A 20698-nucleotide genomic window follows, 5' to 3' on the forward strand; every position below is an offset into this window, starting at 1 on the left:
AGAAGCAATCTTCCTTGGATAGTTACGTATGTACGTAGCCTCACTCGAAAGGTAAGCTTCCACATTTTACGTTACAATAATAATATTTCTTGTACACTAATATACACTTTATTTACAGGTTTGCATTTTTAGTCTTAGTTTAGGTATTGAATGGTCCAAATTGTTGTAGTATTTCATTGTTTATAGGTCAATTTAGCTTTATTATGAAATTTACTGGGGAGTTTTTGGAGGGCTTGGAACGGATTAGCCATTTTACATGTAAAATGTGGTCCAAGATACGAAAACCTCATGATACGAAGGGCGCCTCGGAACGGATTAATTTCGTATCTCGAGGTACTACTGTATATATATTATATATATGTGTGTGTGTGTGTGTGTGTGTGTATATATAATATATATATATATATATATATATATATATATATATATACATATATATATATATATATATATATATATATATATATATATATAGATAATAAAGAATTTTGTATTTTTTTATTCTTTTAGTAAAATGATACTTGAAATTGAAAAACATAGTCATGCAATACATTTAATGAAGAAAAATAATTATGAATTAAATATCATAAGGTAAAAATTACTGTAATTACATCAAAGACTGCTCTCTTCAGAGCGAGCAAATGTTTTCTAGAATTCTTCTTCTATTATAAAGGTATCATGTGTTTCATTATAGCTGTCGGTATCTCCATATGGTAAAGATACAGGAAACAATAGAAGTGAATGGTTATTATACTGTTTGCTAGTTTCAGTGGTTGAAGTAGTTCGGTCCATGACAATAATAAAGAAAATGAAAAGAAATACTGACACTTATGTCTTTATTAAAGAACCGATTGTGACACACTAAACACACTTAGTCCGTCTGTTCACTGCATTAATGCATAACTAATCGCACATGTGGCCCCCGATTTCTATAAACTCACGACAACCTTCTTGTATGAACGATCAATCACCTTGAATTCTAATTTCTAACCCCAGGGAAATTACGGTAACCACACTGTATTTATAATGTACATCATATTAATACACTTTGAAACGTCACTGCCTTAGAAGGCCGAGTTCTCGATGAACTGATTTTGCTGACTCCAGCCCAAACACATTTTGTCAGTGATAGAGCGACAATTGCCGTAAGTCCTAACTGTAATCCCTTTTCCTAACTACATGATTTCCTAACCCTTATGCACCCCTCCAGTCTCCAGAAATGTAATTAATAGGCCTGATTACCTTCCCAATCCCACACAAATACCAGTGGTTAACTGTACTTCATATGGCTGCAGTCAAATCCAATATCATAATGTCATGAAAAATTGTTTTTTATTGAAAGCATCTGCAATGGGTGAACGAAAGTTTTGGAAATGTTTTATCGCTGTTTTTCTGAAATTTGCTTAGAAGCGATATTCTTACATTTTTATATTTATGACAGATATAATTCCAATGACACATACATACTATGGTCTTATTTTGTGAGATAAACATCTTTTCAAATTCAAATGAGAAATGAATATGTAGCATGTTAGGTTGCCATTTAGTGAAATTTGAACAAAATCTTGTGCTCTCGTGTAGCTTAAGTTCTGAACATGGCTGTACAAGGACAGTAGTCTAAGGTGTATGGGAAAACATTATCCTACCAGATACTTCATCCTTGCATATAGACCCTGGTGTATAATCCTGTTGTATATCTCAAGTAATTTATAGGGGTAAAAACTTTGGTTTTTTGCAACAGATATGTTATGTACTGTGTATAGTCTCTTGTCAAACTAAAGCATAAGGCTGAAGCATTGATTAATCTTTATAAAGTATGAATTTTTAGATTTTTTATCCTTTCTGATGATAAAACTTTGAATATGTACTTTTTTATTTTTTTGAAGGTTACACTTGTTTGGACGTGACAGTACAATTCGACCGGGTTGGTTAACAATAGGACCAGGCTTAACAAGCAGTAATTTTGATCCTGATGTATATGCAGGATACTTTGCAAGTGGACAGACTACCACGGGGTGCACAGAGAGAATTGAAGCTCTACGTCCAAAGTCCCCCCCTCCAAAAGTGAAGGGAGGTCCAGGGGGACGTGGAAGAGGGGGAATAACTCCACGTGGAAGTTTCACACGTGGCAGGGGAAGAGCTAGATAGTTTGTAGTCTTCCATTATTCTCCTTCCCCCTGTTTTGGATTTTACTTCGTAATTTACTAAATGTATTTAACACTAAATTTACATTAAATGCCTAATTATTCTTGTAATATCTTTTATCTTTTTAATCATGTACGGACATTCTGAATTTTATCAATAAAGATATTTTCATTCAGACTGGATGTTTCATTTATGTATTACTATAAATGTGCTTGATGAAACTAGTGTGTAAAATATCTTGCCATGCCTTTAAAATTTTGTTTTTCCACAAGAGGTGAATATGGAAGTAAGTTTAAAAAGCCGGACAGTTAATGAGAAGAATCTCAAGGGGATGCTAAAACACTGAAGATACAAAGGCAAAAGCAGTGCCACTTGTGGGGAAAGGGACGCTGCCAAGAAGCTTTGCTGTCTTACCATCTGTATTATGAAGCACAAGGTATATTGTAGGTGGTTAGTGAAGTATGAAAGGTCTGCTTTTGTACATACTTTAAACATTTTTACTCCTAGAAAAAATATGGGTTTGTTCCAGTCGGTCATTACCTACCCCATAAGCCTGCAGCAAATATTTGTTCACCAAAAATACTATTAAACATGTTTAATTTTATATGGTGTATCTAAGTTCTGTGAGACAGGAGACTAGAGTGTAGTAGAGATTTGTCATAGTGGAAACAAGAAAGACTCAAGTGGTAGAATTTCTCATTGGCATTTTGCTTTGTATGTTGTAACTGAATATATGGTAATGTAATACAGAAACAAGAAAGAGGGAGAGAGAGAGAGAGCCAATTAGCAAAAGAAGAGAGTGGGTATCTTAAGAAATTACACACTCCTCAAGTTTTTTGTTTTCTGATCACTATATATATATATATATATATATTATTATATTATATATATATCATATATATATATATTTTATATATATATATATATATATATATATATATATATATATATATATATATAGATAATATGTAAAAAATAGTAATGAAGTAAAGAAATTAGTAGGAAGTTAGGTGTTCTTTTAGGAAAATCATGGATTTTCACCATCAACTATGTACATCCCAAACATGTATTAGATAAAAATTAAGTTTTTTGTAACAGCTTTTTTTTATGTTGCTTGTTCATGCATCTTTCAGAATCTTCTGATGTTCCAATCTCTGAAAAAAGCAAACATCCTCAACTCTTACTTTTTATAGGTTGGAACTTGCACACTTGGTTCTCCCTTGGTCCTAGTAAAAAAGGGACTGTTGGCTCTTATGTAGTCTGAACAGCATGGGGCAAAGAAGAGCAGTAATTGTATTTTAGAAAAATTGAATTTATTTTGGTACAAGCCCATTACTACATAATTTAAATAACAGTTTATATGGGAGGGAGCTGATACACATCCCAAAGAGACCAATGAGTTATCTAGAAGGGACAAGAGGAGCCAATGGGTAAAGAAATATGATGAACCAATGCTCAAATAATTAGCTGGTGAAGTAGTGGACTGCAATTCTGTTTGTGAAAGGTTCCACAAATTATACAAAGGAATCTGAAAAGTCTGGAGGTACTCTTTGCATCTTCAGTGTACCAAGAAGTTACCTGTGATAATCTACACCAGATGGATGCCAAAGTGATAACGAATGGTTTGATTAGGATTAAACCTCAACTCCAAGTATCCACAGGAATGAGGTGCAACTGTCTAGCAGTAACTATTATTTCAACTCCAAGTATCCACTTTAATAGGGTGCAACTGTCTAGCTGTAAGTAAACGACTCATCAGTAACAATACATCAAGTTCAATACAGTGCAAATCAAATGGTCTTTGTCAAATTCAGCAATTCCTCATTGGATGAGTGGGTTGCATACTTACCTATCAATCTGGTAGCTCGAATTCATTCCCGCCACTACCATTGCGGAACCAAAGGAATTTATTTCTGGTGATTAGAAATTCATTTCTCAATATAATGTGGTTCGAATCCCACAGTAAGCTGTAGGTCCCGTTGCTAAGTAACCTAATGATTGCTAGCCACGTAACCAAAAAAAATGTAATCCTTCGGGCAAGCCCTAGGAGAGCTGTTAATCAGCTTAGTGGTCTGGTTAAACTAAGATAGTCTCCACCAATGGCCCGGCACCTTGATGTGGTGGTGGGGCTTGTATGATACAAGGATGAACTGGGCTATAGTAGTGGAGTAGTGCCCTACCCTGGCAGGTCTAACCATGCTACACAGGCCAGTTCTGAGAATCCAGACTAAGCTCGGTCCACTTTTGAGCCTTCTATTTTCAATCCTTAACTTCTTCCCCTATCAGGTGTGACCATTAGTTGACAACCTTGGACCTACATTGGATTACGGCTCTTGACTGCTCCTCTGATTTGCTGGAGGGTGAAAAGGACTGACATGTCTCTCCACCCGTAGAATTCGAGTACCTGAGCTGGGTCAGATCTCGACGGACTGATGACGCCTCAAGTTCTGGGAGCCATGTGTATAACCAGGTTTCAGCCTCTAGGGGTGGCCACTTAAAGTCGCATAACACATCCCTCCCTTGTTGGGCTCCGTTTTACTTAGGAATATGGTGGGCGGAGGACTACCTGGCTGAAATAATACAGCTACTTGTATCAATGGATGATACCTTAACCCCCATTGTTGACCACCCTGGATCGCACTTGGAACTGGCTCAGGAAAGTGTAAATAAAGAAGTTAACGATGATTCCAGACCCATACCCATATCAAACATCGTAACTATGGAACCATACTCAATGCCACAAAAGGAAATTCCTCCAGTAACAAACAAAAAAATTGAAAATATTTACAGATTTCAAAATAGTCAACCTAAATACAGACCAAATCCTACATTGGCACACTTTGACTCATTATTTGGATATGGCACTGAATGCAAATCTCATCGTGCTTGGTTGTGGCTGTTGAAAACTCGTGATGTAAAGAACACTCATCTTCGTCATTCAGGCCACAAAACTCTCTTAAGAAAGGCCGATATCTGGAATTTTTCTTGCCTAGTAAGATCATGCTGAGCTACTGCCTCTTTCCCTCTTGTAAGTCCTATGATGCCCCCATGGCCTTTAGCAGGTTTATTGTACATCTGCTCAAGTGCTTGGTCCATTGGGGACATTACTGACTTTATGAGTAGAATGTTTCACAACAAAATGGCCTTTAAGAAACTCTGCATGGATTGAAGGAAATTTGTGTGGCAGCTGCGAACAGTCTTCTTAAAATACTCTTCCCATCGTGAATAGTGTCTTGTCGAAAGTAAAGAACAGTGATACCTAATGCTTGCTGAACAGCTGACAAATGTAATTCCCAGTTTCCTTCCCTCTGTGAACAAGTCAGGTCTCTTAGCAGATGAAACAGGTAGGTTGGAAATGTACTCCAATATTTAAAGATATCACTTTGATCGTCTCCTTTTGCAACAAATTTATCAAACGTGGGTATTATGTCACATAGAAGTTTCTTACATTTTCCAAGGATACTCTGAGACTCTTGAATTTTTTCCATTGCAATAAAGTTGTAGCAGTGCTATTTCTGGAAAGAGTTTGGTGAGATTTTGAGGCACCCTGGTGTTGAAGGAATTGTTTCCAGAGAAGTTGATGCATAACTTTGGCAATTAGAGATAATCCTCTTAGAGCATGCGAATAATGGCTGCCCTTTAAAATACTCTGGACTATCTTTTGGCCAAACATTTAATTTTCTGTGAACACAAGTTCCACACCACTGTCTTCAAGATACTTGTCAAATACAAGATATTACTACTAGGGCCATATGAAAACCACCAAGGCCTAGAAATATATTGCTAAACTTTTATGGCTGCAAAAGTTGAAGCTCATTTGCAATCCTGTATACTTACTCATAGATACTTACTCATAGACAGACGGAAAAGAAAAAAACTACGACAAAACCAGATAGATGTGATAATACTCAAAGCATCTTATTATGTATTCTCCTATTCAAAACCTTTGAAATGATATGCATATTGAGTATATTCAGGTCATTTATTGACTTTTATAATTTTTGTCAGGCAGCCATCTTGGATTTCAAAATGGCAGAAAATAGGCCAGTTGTGGAACATGTGACCAAGTTTTTTTTTTATGTCCAAACAACCCATAAACAAGATCTGAAGTCAAATTTAGGGTACATCTTAGTGCATACGGGACGCTACCAGTTTATGAGAGTAGTACAAAGTACGCTGCGCCTTTTCCTCTCTCCCGTGAGAAATTCAGTATTTGAGTAGATAATGGCTTACGTAGATGGGCTATTCGCCCAAAATAATAACCTTCGTGTATAAATGTTGAGGTGGGTGAATAAAGAAGTAAATCACTGATGCGGAAATACTTACTAAAATGTATTACTAGTACCTTTGTAGATGTCCATTTTGCTTTTTAATTCATTGTCAAAAATGCTTTCCATGGCAGTTTCAATTACCTGAAACTCTGGAGCTTCTGGGGGATTCATCCCCTGGACACCCACACCCCACCTGAAAGACGCTACACTTGCTTAGTTAGCTACTCTTACCACATCACAAAATAGGGCCGCTCAAAATCATTTACCACGGCCGCTAAAGTGGCCCAGTCCGCCTTTGATGTTTAATATTTCTTGATGCCAATGCTGTTTGATAGGACGCTCTGTGACGAGCCCTGATTTAATTACTGTTTCCTTGACAGGAATCGAGTATGCATTTAAGTGTATCACCGTACGGCATTGCTGTAGACATTGATATTGCTTATCCTGAATGTATTTCCTCATTGCCTTGCTATTATCTTGTTGCTTGAGTTGATTGCATTACATTGTTTCATTGCCAGTGCTTTTGATATAGATTGAATTGATTGCATTTCATGTATTGATGCTATTGTCTATGTCTCTGTGATATTGCTTCTACTGTATGTATTATCGTAATGCATGGGTATTAACTAGATATTACTTGAATTGGTTGGATTTCATTATTAAGTTGCTGTTGCTTGATAATGCTTATATCACTGATTGTACAAATGTATTTCTATCTGTATAATCTCCCTGTACTAAGTTTACCTTTATTGGTTGCCTTAGGAAAAATTTCTTATTGTTGCAATTCTTAGCTACTTTAATTAGTCGGTTTTGTAGCAAAATTATGTCATTGCTTGCTCTTGAATTGCTTGCATAACTGCCCACATTGAGTTCTATATTTCATTGATTGCATTGCTAGTGACACCCATTGTGTCTATGATTACTATTAACTATTATATATATCTTGACAATGCCTTGATGAGAGCATTGACTTGCACTGATTACATTGATGAATCCATTTATTATTGATTGTTGCCTGTGTTGCTTTCATTGATTATTGCCTAATTTGCCTTTTAGTGATTATCATTGAAATGAGTGATCACTCAGCAGGGAAATTGTGTTGTCGTCAAGAGCTAGACCCGCATCGTAGTTCTATCTGGACCGTGCGTAGGGCTGTGTACGCGCCTGGGTCTCGACTCCCCAAGATCATGTGTTCTTGCCTCACCAACCCATGGCACCAACCCGACATTCCCACTTCAATTCGAGGCTCATCCTTTTTGGAGGGGTGGAGGATGTCGTGAAAAAATACATGCACAATTTTTTCTCGACCTGAGTTTGCCTTTAGCGCCAATTCATAGTTCCCCGTCAGTCAGTTGGAGGCAAAATGCCACGATTCTCTCATTAATTACGTGAATTGCTATGCATATTATTAAGTCAGACACCATCGCGTCATTGAGAGTAGTTAAGTTCGTTTTGATGAGATTGAAATGGCTATTGCAAGATGAAAATAAGTTGCCAATGAAATAATCAATTGAAATTTAATGGCTAACTGGCCAGCCAGCTATCTTCGGGAAATAATACGAGAATCGCGCTCCACTTCCTTCCTGCTATAGATCAGAGGCTGGGTGGACGTCTGTGTGATTGCTCCTGTTTTTCTGCACCAAAGATTACAGCCTCCACCAGGAGGTGGTAGTGAGTTATTTGTTAATGCCCATGTTTTCAGCTAGGGTTTAGATGTTTGTTAGCTAAATATGCATAGACTCTCAGTGATGACGAGAGACATAATTATTGATAGATTAATGTTATTTCAAGCGATAACTTCATGAAAGCGTGGTTACTCAGGTGTGCCGAACGTGTATTGGGGCGGGGGGCGGGAAGCCTGTGTAGGTTAATTATGTTGACTAGTACGTAGCCATGAGATAGGTCTTTATTTTTATAATAAAATTGTTAAAAACTAAACGGCCTTATTCTGTTGTCCTTGTATCTGGGCTGGAAGCTGACCCTTAAGGTAGGTCTATCGCTCCGAAAACATCCGGCACGTCCAGTAAAATTGGTCGCTGGGTAAATCGCGACAGTGATCATGTACGATCCTAAGTGTTTTTTAGGCTCATGTCTTATCAGGAAGGGTTACGGCGAGAGCAAGAATTGGTGATGAACTTTCAAAATGACCGAGTGTTGGTCCGCTTTATGAAATCATAGAACTGCCAAATTATTGTTTCACGTCGTTTATTCCATGCACAAACAGGTCTTAAGAACTTTTAGAGGTGACATAAAGTCGAGATGATTTGAAAATTGAAATTTGTGGCATTTTATACTTCTTTGATAAGAGCAAGACAAAAATGAAACTTTTGTATCCTTCAAAAATTATTAATAAAGAATTGTGGCTCATTCACCTTATTTATTCCATTTTCATCTTCACCCTTGAGTTAGCACCTGGGTCTTAACAAATAGCCTACGTTTGGAATCCAAAGAGTTGCGAAACAAAAGACCTTCAGTGAACAACCTTACTGTTTTTTCACTGGTATTGCCCACAGTTAAAAGATAAATAAAATAAATAAGTAAATAAAAAACTCTGTACGGGACAGCATGACAAGGTAAGTGAAGAAACAGGCAAAGAATTATTGTGTCACCATAAATGCATTCTTACAGCCACAAGTCTGTATAAGTTTGGACGTGAATCTGTCGTGAATATGGGTGGCTTTGACACTTAAAAATAGACCGTTCATCTGTTTAGATTTTGTAGTCGACCTAAACCTAACAAAGTTTAGAGTTCACGATTATTAGTAATCTTAGCTGACGATTGTTGTTCCTGCTAAGGAAGAAATGAATATACGACAAATAAATAAGAGATATATTTACTATTGTTAGCAATATATGAAGACAGGTATGTCTGTAGCAACAGTCGCCTTGAATATGATAAAAAATACAGTGGAATGCTGAAAACAAGGAAAAAATGGAATAATATAATTTTTTTTTTTTTTTTTTTTTTTTTGGAAAATCATATAACAGAAATTGAACGAGTCCCTTCGGAACGTTTTGTACATTCCTCATTCACTTATTCGCAACCACAAAATTTTGATGACTAATTCTTCAAGAATACTGCTAAAGAAATATTGGTAACAAAACTATAACTTAGCCTACATATACTTAAAACTCTAGACTACAAGACAAGGCAATAATAATAATAATAATAATAATAATAGGTTTCGGATGCATTAATCTTACAGGGTCTTCTCTGATGATAACAGTGATGAAAGAGGGATATAGTTAATACCGGAAACGTGATTACCATAAACAATTAGTAAATACGACACTAAAAGTATCACGCTTATTAAGCACGCTCACACATTCTTCACAGCGCGCAACGGGTTGGCTGGTAGAGCCGTCCTGAAGTTCACACCAAACCTTTATTTCCATTAACATGGGCAAGTTTAAACCAACCAATGACCAATCAGTAACGCACATTACTAAATGAGACTTCCTAAATAAAAAAAATGATGAGCACCTGTGTACAGAGCCTTACTTTAAATAGAGTAGACTGAATAGTACAATTCTTCACAGTTACCGAGGCTTTTCTGCCCATCATGAGTCTTATCAAATGAAATATGATGTTAATTTTAAGCGAAATGAACGAAATGGAATCAAAAGAATAATAAATGCACACTGAATTGGGTATATATCTAGTAAACAGTCTACAGAACTGACATGGGGACTCATACATTGTGTCTTCATTAATTTTACTTTCATTCTATCTTCAACTAAGGACCCACAATACGTAGTCTCTTGTTCAGGTTAGTGTACTATTTCAGTACAATGTAATACCAGGTCTGGAGACTTGGTAATACATGACACTTAAATCATAACTATCTTCTGAAGACCTGTCATTATATGATATTTAAACGACTGTTGTATGTAAACTTGTGCATTGCTGAAGGCAGAGTATGGAAGTACTTGCCGTTCTACCTCATGTAACATTTCCACTTCCCGTAAATGATTCAAGAAAGATTGATAACAGCTTTAGGAAGACAAAGGGAAACGCGATATATTTGTACATGCTTGTAACACGAAAATTCAATGGAAAGAAAACTAAACGATCAGGTTTGGGATGACGACGAGAAGTGAAGATGTCACTGACTCCTCATATTATCTAAATATCTTACACTTGACTTCTTATTCGTCATTTTTCAACATCATATCAAGGTTCTCTACCACTGAATGCACTGAAATATATATCTTACAAGTAATCTGTTAAGCCACAGTACACTAAAGGACTAAAGTACTTATGATATATAGACCTAGAAAAATAGAATTCCAGGTGTCATTTGATAAGTATCTTACAATGGTTTTGTGCGCTTTGTTATACTTACTTGGCCGAGTGAGTAACATTTCAGCTAAACGATACATTGTACTCAGAGTCATAGCCTATTTCCTTTTTGTTTCATATACTACAAGATACGAAAAGGCTAAAGCATATTGTATGCCTGGAATGCACAAAAGAAACGCAGCTACAATGACTAGTTTTGGAAACATTAGGGCAAGGTCTATATTCAACTGACATTCAAATGTCTCGAAAAGGCTTCTACAAAATCTCTCCAAAATGATTTCTATTATCCAAAATATTCCTTAATGTTCCTGTGTGCACGGAAAGGCTTGATATGGTTCGGATGTTAATCCCGCGACAATCTTCCGATTGACTCACAATGCTTGTACTTGTTATTGCAAGCTTGAAATAGCTCAAGGGTAAGCTCCTGGTGTGGAGTCGTAAATAGGATTTTTCATGATGTGGTGTGGTGATGTTCCCAGGGGTTCTTGAGGTTGGGGGAAGCCATAGGCAGCATGGAAAGCAGCCCTATAGCTTTGTTGAGAAGCTACTGATGATCTTGAAGAATCCAGGGTATCATCTTGATGGGAAAGGGCAAGGGCATTTTCCTCTGTCAGCACAGGTTTCAGACCGTCTTTCAAAGAAGCAACGCCCAAAGGTCCAGAACCTTCCATGTGGGAGAAGATGGTGGAAACAGATGCTGTCCCAGCAAGATGTTTGTGCCTGCGGAGACATGAATGGACTTTTCTGACTGAAATTTTAATTTCTTTTTGTATTCCTACTTGTTAGTTTTGCAGTGACTAATTAATTCTTTCAAAATAACAACGAATATTGACGAAAGAAGGCACAGTGAATAAAATCCCAAAAGTTGAAAGAAAATGGCATTAGGAAATAGGAGTTGCTTTTTTATTTAGATCGGGAAAGCAGAGGGAATTTTACCACAGACAAGGAGTAGTCACTGCGATCTCTCACCTGAATTCCTTTGCTTGCCTGGCGATTATTTTCATTTTGGGAATGAACACCAAGGCCAAGATTGCAGAAGCCAGAGCCAGGAGAGCAACACAAGTGGTCGGTGGATCAAGCGACAGAGGAGCCAAGTAGCTCATCACTGACCACAATCCAACTATTGGGCACGATACACAAGAGCACAGAAGCAACCAACGACCCTTTGTAACAGAATTTGAAAAATAGTTCAATATACACTCCTCTTGTATAGTACAAATTTCTTATTGCATGAAAAGCACTCATTTAACTGATCAGAAATCTAAATGTTTGCTAATACTCTGTGGATTTACCTCGTTATGGTTCCTGTGTATCTTCCTGTTGAGTGTAGAAAGGATCAAGCAGAAGACGAGAAGTAATATCAAGTAGATTCGAGTAGCAAGTATTGCCACCCTCTTCTGACCGCAAAGCCGACTTCCATCTGAAGCTAAAATAACCAGGGGCTCTTCTCCTACACCCAGACCTCCAGCATGACCTAGCATGCAGAGAACACCTTCGACTCCCACCATAAAGATCAGGGAAATATGCAGGTTCATCTGTGAAACCTGAAAATGTCAATATAAACAAATGAGATAGAAGATAAATCAATAATTAAGACATTAGAATAATTTTGATGGTATCACTCAAGTGTTAACACTATGGTAACTTGAGAATGCATTATTCCCAGTTGCTGTACGCACCTACTCCTTACAATTGAGTTTCAGATCACGAATTAAGTTCCCTAACTCTTTAGACTGTATAGTGTATCACTTAGCTGGCTTTATAACTGTATGGTGTATCACTTACGTAGTGGGATCAATGAATTTTTATCTACTGACGTAATTGTATTGGCATTGCCTTGTGTTCACCGTGTGGTTGTTTATGATATGAGGTAGCATCTGTAGAATGAAGACCCCAAATTGAACTATGACACGTTAGCAGCACCTGACATGGTGGCAGATATTTATGTGTGGGGCTCGAGGAAGAAGAAAAGTATAAACAACTAACTTTTGTAAGCTTTGTGCCTGCCGTTCTCTGCTATCCTACGGTACTACATACTATACTACTCAGGAACCAATGTCTGTTTCCTCGAGTTTCTTCAGGCATTCTGGTAAGAAGCCTAGCCTTAATTACCTACTCATTCTAAAGTTATGATCACTGTACTTAAAGCTATAAGAGGGATGTTTAGTTTTAAAAACAAAAGCAGTTTGGTTTGTTTTAAAGATATTTTCTTCCAAAGATACACCTGATGCTACTAATGAAGACGGAATATTACCTGATATTAAACTACTTCAGCTTGGGCTTCGGTATGTTGGAAACTGAGTAGCCAGCCCATTGCTGTTTAGATACTAATTACCATAAGCATTACCAGAGGAAGGTTAGCCATTTGATAAATTTCTTTCTGGCGTTAAAATTTTGGTCAAAACATGTGTCTGCTGTGAGTAATGCTTTGAATCAATTACTACAACGAATTGATTTAGTGAGTTTTGATTCATGCACAGACTGAGCTCCTAATGGCTGGGAAACTTTTTGATTTACAATGTTTCTGAAAATTCTTATTCAAGGAAAAAAGTATTACTCTTTATAAAGCCTTTCGTATATTAGGCTGATTATTGCCAAATGGGTACGTGGTGAACCTAATACTTTTCAATAACCATACAACTGTTTAACACCACTTGTATTAAAGTCTGTCAGATGTGAGGGCAAAGGCATAGCCTAAAGAACAAAAACTGTCCTGCCTATAAATCATATCAACTGAAAAATACGCAAAGTCCAATGTGAAGGTATAAGTAACTCTGCCGTGAAATTCATGACTTGATGTTGGACAACCACAGGACGCTAATGTACGTTGCATGCTTTGGGATAAAGACTAGTCAATGTCAATCATTTACTGGAGGAGAAAACTTATTCTTCAAATAGATACGGGTTAGTACATTGATGTAAAGTATTCTGAGACTATGCAGAGACTATTAAGGATCTTTCACGCTGACTTTCAAGGGAAAATGATATTTCAAGAATTTGTCTTGAACCAAGAGAACTCGGTATCTGACCATTACACACTGCCTATTTTTGAAGATACCTTTCATAAGTGAGGATACTAAAATCTTTCAAGATTCAGGTTACTGGCATATTGTATTTGATGAACTTTTTAGTCTACTGTCAATTTTTGAAACAACTTTTGGAAGGTAGAAATGATTAATACTCCCTTTGGTCTCCGTATGAACTCAGAAAGTTTTCAGCAGCACATTCCCGAGTGTTTTGCCAATTACCTTCGGTTGTTGTATGGTTTGCTGATGATTAATGAGAAGCAAGACATAACTCTTGTACATCTCATTTAAAATTATAAAGAACATGATATGAAGTTTTTAAAAAGTTTATATGTTTGTTCATTTATTTATTTTATTTATTTGTTTTAAAAGACGTATAGTGTTGTTCTTGAGGGCCACTTTATTGCTAAAGATGATATGCTGTCCGACATCGGAAAAAAAAAGTCAGCTATTTGGATTATCCAGCACCTTTATCGTCTGAAGATTTGCGTTGATTTGTTTGCAGGGTATTTTATATGCCTTAATTTCTTGCTCTAATAACGATGATTTACAAATTATAATATGGAGAGAAGAAAAAAAGACGTTGAGTGAAGATAGTCTGAGAACTAAGAGAATTCTTTGCATACTGCTAAATGGATATTAGTGAACACTCCTGTTTTGCCTTTTTGTGACCGTAAGATTTTTATTGAAAATGATGCTTTCGAATGGTCTGAGTTCCAAGGTATACAAGAAACTATCAGATTCAGAAAGAAACTATCTTCAGACTAAGAAATAAATGTTGGCTTGTCTTAGTTGAATAATAGCTATCATAATTTCCCTCTTGTTCGTAAGCTACGAGTTTTAACAAACAAACCTCTTGGGTCAGTTGATCTGACATCTCTTATGTTCTCGGGTGACTTCATGATAAAGAATATAAATTTGATGAATGGTACTATAAGCCTCAGTATACGGTAATGACAATTGCTAATGCCTTGTAACGAGAACCCATAACTCTAGATCCTCTTTACTAACGCTGATGATATTTTGAAAAACCGAAAGAAACTATTATGAAAGGATGGCTGAAGAGTTGTCGTATTGACATAACATTTTGCACCTTCTTATGCTAGAGAGGGAGAGAGAATGATATATCTTCGTCGATGCATTTAGAGATGAAGCAAAAGTTCATGTGACATTTAAGGTGACATTGGTCTTTCCCGAAAAACCTCATTACCTAGAATTGTACGATACTTGTTCCTCATGTGCTAAGAACCGACGTAAAGAGCTATTTCATATGTATTAAGTACTATTTTGCCAAAGGGGGATGGTTGAAGCAGGTATTGTAGGAAGAATGTCTTTGACATTTGATTACCTGCTTTATTTCTGTGACACTGATCATTTAAATACCAAACAGCTGCCTCTAAAAGAACTATGACAAAACTCAAACAATTTTGCACGCTATGGTGTATTCCTAATTTTATCAGTAAAGCTTAAAGAATTTTTTTTTTTTTTTTTATCAGTAATGGTGAGCCAGCACAGCAGTACTTTTCCCCAGAATCTCCACCTTTATGCAGACAATGGGTATTTTCTCTTCAGCCTGTCCTTGGGAATACCAGACCCACTGGAGCAATATATTCTGTAGCTGAGATTACTAGAAAATTGATGCACAAAAGCAGGAAAGCGAAACGTTATTACGTATGACTTTTGAGCACTGTAGTGCGCCCAGAGACAAACGGAAATAGCTCTGGTACAACGAGAAGCGATTGCGAAACCCTTTTTTTTTTTTTTTTTTTTTTTAACAAAAGTTAAGTCCTCAGAATGCTGGAAATTTTGCTCGATTGCAACCTAATGACAAAAAAGAAATGTCACGAAAAGAAAGTGTTGTCGGTAGAAACATTAAAAACTGTATTCATGTCAGGATAACTTCAAGAGGCATAACGTAGATACCATGAGCTCTTAAGATCCTTCGTAAAATCACGTACTGAACTATCAAATATGTCATTATCAGTTCTGGCTCTAGTCCTTTAATGTCAAATGAAATGAACACTGCTCGCGATAATAATAATAATTATAATCCAAGTATAGATAATATGCCTGACAATTTTTAAATGAATCAAACTAAGATTGGAAGAGTTTTTAAAGATCCAGAAGTTTGAATCTTTAACCTAAGATTAGGTACGTATATGGGTATTTCGTATGTAATGTCTCAATTTTTCACGATGAGTTACAATGGAGCTGGTATCAAGTTTTATTGAATTTATTTCTTACATAAGTTGACTAGTTTTTTCCTGTCTCACTGACAAGAGTAACTATATTAACTATATCAGTGACTTTGAAATCAACCTATGAAGCTCTTATCTGTTTCCATAACTTGCTTGGATGGGGTACGACTGCATTGTGTATCAATTATCTGGAGATCTATGAAGTTCCAAGCTTCTTGACTTATTCCTAATATCTGCTGTATCGTCGTATTGTGTGTATTGTGTTAGCACTGACATTAGGTTGTGTGTTATGGAGTAGCTTCAATAGAAAAATGCTTGCATATGTACTATTCCGATTGCATCAAACAAATAAAGCCAACAAATAAAGCCAACAAAGTAAATTCCAACTTTAAGTTGGAATTTACTGTTATGTGATTATTGTATTGAGCGAAAACTTCAAGTAAACTAGACTAATTTAGTTGCATTTATAAGTTCCGTTTTTGGACACAATCACAGTTGAAGTGTTTATGATGATTTAATTGATCGGTATTGCTATAATTGCTCTGGACTGACTTATTAGCATTACTCTGGGTGAAGTGCTCTGAAGTGGTCGAAGTGATCTGGACTGGTAAGCCCTGTGACCTGTCTGATGGAAATCCAATGCTAAGGTCACAAGTCAGTCGATGACTCACCTCTCCTCCAAGGCCCAAAGAAACAAGCGCCCTCAGGTGCATGCATTTCACCAGAATGACACCGTAGCAGAGGGCCAAGCATAAAGGTGGTGCCCACTGCCGTAATGCGCACGTAATTGGTGAAGGGGGCAACACATAAACCACACATGATGAATACACTCCCATTACACCCATTAGAAGAACAGCTCCCAGTACCTGTAAGGAAGACAGTTTGAGGAGAGATGTAACGATGAGAGGGTTAAAGAATAACAATATTGTGAGTCTTTTTTTTTTTCGAAGGAATGAAGTTGTGCATTTCATCTGGCAAAAGTGAAATGTGAAAGCAGTAATAATCGATGAGGTAATCGTGATACAAAATAGAACAGGTAATCCGGACGCACTACCTGAGGGCCATTCAGTGTACCGTCACAGACGCGAAGTGCCACATAGATGCACACATAAAGAGCAGAGATGACACCCAGAGAAGCAACGACAAGGACTGTAAATGCCCAGGTGCGACCAACATAATCCTGAAAAAATGAAGAAAAAATATGAGTCAAGTACAAAATAAAACTAAAACCCATCATCAGTACATATACAGCAACCCGACCGGGAGATGAATCCGTAATAAATTTAGAACATTGTCTTTTGAAATTAATTGCAATACAACGGCCCAATTGATACTCTGATGAACAGGGTAGAAAAATACAGTGTTTTTGGAAGAGAAAAGAACACAATCCAAAGCAAAGGGATGTTTGCCTTAATACTTTACTAAGGAATCCGAAGTAGACAAGCAGTTCTACTTTTCGAAACAGTCGTCAGTCAATAAACAATTTGGAAAGAATATTGCAGAATGTGATTGGCGACGACGTTATCATTCTTATTATCCTTCACCCTTATTTCCATCAATTGAGTCTGATTAACATGATAATTCAGTGTGAAGTTTTATAAAACCTAAAACTGATCTTGTAACGCAATATGAAGTTGTTGGATTTATGAGAAAAGAAAAATTTATGCACTACATTGGTATGTTTATCTGTTACCATCATCAACATCATCATCATCATCGCTTCCAAACCCTTGTGATGCAAAGGGCCTCAAGGAAATTCTGCTACTCTTGTCTTTCTTGAGCTTTATCTTCTAAAAATATCCACTCATTTCCAACCTCCTCCGCATAGTTCTTATCCGAGAAGGTCTGCAGTTTTGGTGACCAGAGATGCCCAGCTGTCGTTGTTATGTGTTATTATACCCAGAGTGGTGCGAAGGACATGTCCAAGCCAGACATCTACTACACGCTTCCTTTCCTTTTTTGGTATTATTTCTTCATCTGACCCCAATATTCTTCAAGTTTTATTCTCAAAATCAACAACATTTTTAGACATTGTTTTATTATCACACATGATACATATATAAATAGCTATCCAGATCGTACTGAAGTCATGTATAATCTTATTTTTGGATTCAGTATCAGACTGTTTGACATCCAAATCATATTCAACTGACCCATTGTTTGATTTGTCTCTTTTTTAGTCTTCCATTAAATCATACTTCAATAGAATCTGTACTGGATACCATTGCACCTAAATATTAGAAAGATTCAATTGGTATGTAATCTATAACAATGCGCAGTTCCACGGATGTCCCTGTGGTAGGGGTGTAAGGATACTACCACCGTGGTTTCTGTGTGTCATAAAAGGCGACTAAAAGGACAGCTGCTGCCTTGCAGTCTTACTTTTTATGAAAAGGCCAGGCCCACTGCCAATAGCTGTGGAAACTGCTGCCTTGCAGGTGGACTTTTTAATCAAAGTCAAGGTCCACCGTCTATGATTGTGTTTGAAGACAGCATAAGCATGTGGTCGTAAAAACCCCCTTGCCAAACAATAAAGCATGCCTGATGTAAGGAATGTGAATGCGGCTAGTGCGTCCCCTGTACGCGACGCGCGTCAGAATCCCCCTACTGGCGTGGTAAATGGGTGAGGGGTACTGCAAGGTTCACGACTGCAGCCAAAGAAGTTAGTGAATGGGTGGAAGATAAGAGCAGGTACGTGGAACGTTGTTACTCTAACAGGAAGACTGAGGGAGATAGTAGATGTGATGGAGAGGAGGAGGATAGATTTCTTGTGTGTGCGGGAAACTAAGTGGAAAGCGAGTGAAACTGGAGAGACAAGAAATGGTTATAAGCTCTATTACAGCAGGTCACGAGAGGGAAGAAATGGAGTTGGAATTATAGTAAGTTACAACTAGAAGGAAAGAAAGGTAGAAGTAAAGAGAGTAAATGATAGGCTTTTAAAGATTCCAATAATAATAGGGGACAAAGTCGCAAATATGATATTAGCATACACTCCTCAGATGCGTACCAAGAGCAAAATAAAAAAGAATTATTTAGACGAGTTAGAGGCTGCCATTAAAACAGTGAAAGAGGAGGAGGAACTAATATATGGGCTGATGTGAATGCCAGGGTAGGAGAGAGAAGAGATGGGTATGAGGAGGTACACGAGGCCATGGTTTTGGAATTAGAAATGAAGATGGGGATTATATATTGGAGATGGCTCAGAGTTTTGAACTCGCATGTATGAAACTATGAACACATGGTTTCAGAAGTTGGATAAATACTTGATAACTTATGAAAGTGGAGGAGTGCAAAGCCAAATAGATTACATACTGGTTAGAGGAGCCAACAAAAGCAATGTGACAAACTACAAAGTGATCTTGGGAGAAGCGAGTGTTAAACAACATAGGTTGGTGGTGATGGATATGAAAATAAGAGGTAGGAAACCCAAAAAGAGAAAGAGGATATCTAGAATGATGTGGCACCTTAAAGGAGAAAAGGGCAATCAATTTAGGAGGACAGAGAGAGAGAGAGAGAGAGAGAGAGATGGCTTGAAAGGCCAAACGTAGAACTGGGACAAGGTAAGAGTGGAAAATATCTGGGCAGAAATGTGACAAATATGTGTCAGGGAAGCAGAGGAACTGGTGGGAAGAACCAGCAGATATGGAATGTTGAAAGGAGAGAAGTGATGGTGGATGGAGAGGTGCAAGAATCAATTAAAAGAAAATAAAAAACATATAAGGACTAGACAGTAAGGCATGCACAGGGTGCAGAGGAACAGTACAGAGAAGAGGAAAGAGATGTGAGAAAGAGGGTAAATATGGCTATTGAAAGGGTGGCAGAGCAATTGAATGAAAGTTTAGGAACATGAGAAGGAGAAAAGGATATCTATGAGATTTCAAACTTTAGGTAAAAGGCAAAACAGGGTTTGCGTAAATTGGGTGTCATCAAGGGTAGAGATGGAGATATTCTGTAAAAGAATGAAGGTATTAAGGGCTGGAAAGAGTATTTTGAACAACTTTTATATACTGAAAATGAGAGAGGGGAGATGGTGGAAGCACAGAGGATGGAGGGACCAGTGATGGCGATACAGGATACAGAGGTGAAGAGAGCATTAAGTATAATAAAAAATGGTAAAGTACCAGGTCCATCAGAGTTCCAGATTGAAATAATCAAATTAATAGGTACAGAGCAGGAAAATGGATGCTGGATTTATTAAAAACTATATGGGAAGTGGAAGAAATGCCAAGGGACTGGGAGGAGAGTCTAATGATATATACATATATACATATACACAGATATACATATACACACATATACACACATATACATATACACACACATAGACACGCATACATACACATACGTACACATATACATACAAACACACACATACACACACATACATACATACATACATACATACATACAACAAATACATACATACATACATCATACATACATACATACATCCATACATACAATACATATATATATATATATATATATATATATATATATATATATATATTATTATATATATATATACTATATTTAATTATAGATATATACTTATATATATATATATATATATATATATATATATATATATAATATATTCATATCTATATATATATATATATATATATATCTTCTTCTTCTTCCCAGCTTGTTCCCATTTTTATATGGGGTCGCCGTTTCGGATGAGCCGTTTCCATCTATTTCTATCTTGTGCTTCTGCCTCATCAATTCCCTTCTCATTTAAGTCTCCTCTCA

General features: G+C 36.9%; 2 protein-coding genes across 2 annotated transcripts in view; one reads left to right on the plus strand and one right to left on the minus strand.

Annotated features, from left to right (window-relative positions):
• The window catches only part of LOC135218070 (N6-adenosine-methyltransferase non-catalytic subunit-like), a 43749-nt gene extending 41427 nt beyond the window's left edge, over positions 1-2322 (plus strand). The window contains exon 7 of the mRNA XM_064254214.1: positions 1887-2322. Coding sequence (XP_064110284.1) covers positions 1887-2148 — 262 coding nt within the window. The 3' untranslated portion in view covers positions 2149-2322. The remainder of the gene's footprint in view (positions 1-1886) is intronic.
• A 6910-nt stretch (positions 2323-9232) lies between these two features.
• LOC135218447 (uncharacterized) overlaps positions 9233-20698 on the minus strand; it is a 124345-nt gene continuing 112879 nt past the window's right edge. Inside the window, exons 12-16 of the mRNA XM_064254762.1 lie at positions 16998-17123; positions 16615-16809; positions 12012-12263; positions 11689-11882; positions 9233-11439 (exon numbers count right to left, since the gene is read on the minus strand). Of these exons, the coding sequence (XP_064110832.1) occupies positions 11130-11439; positions 11689-11882; positions 12012-12263; positions 16615-16809; positions 16998-17123 (1077 nt within the window). The 3' untranslated portion in view covers positions 9233-11129. The remainder of the gene's footprint in view (positions 11440-11688; positions 11883-12011; positions 12264-16614; positions 16810-16997; positions 17124-20698) is intronic.

This window comes from Macrobrachium nipponense, chromosome 9, assembly GCF_015104395.2.
Source record: "Macrobrachium nipponense isolate FS-2020 chromosome 9, ASM1510439v2, whole genome shotgun sequence".
NCBI classification, from domain to species: Eukaryota; Metazoa; Arthropoda; class Malacostraca; order Decapoda; family Palaemonidae; genus Macrobrachium; species Macrobrachium nipponense.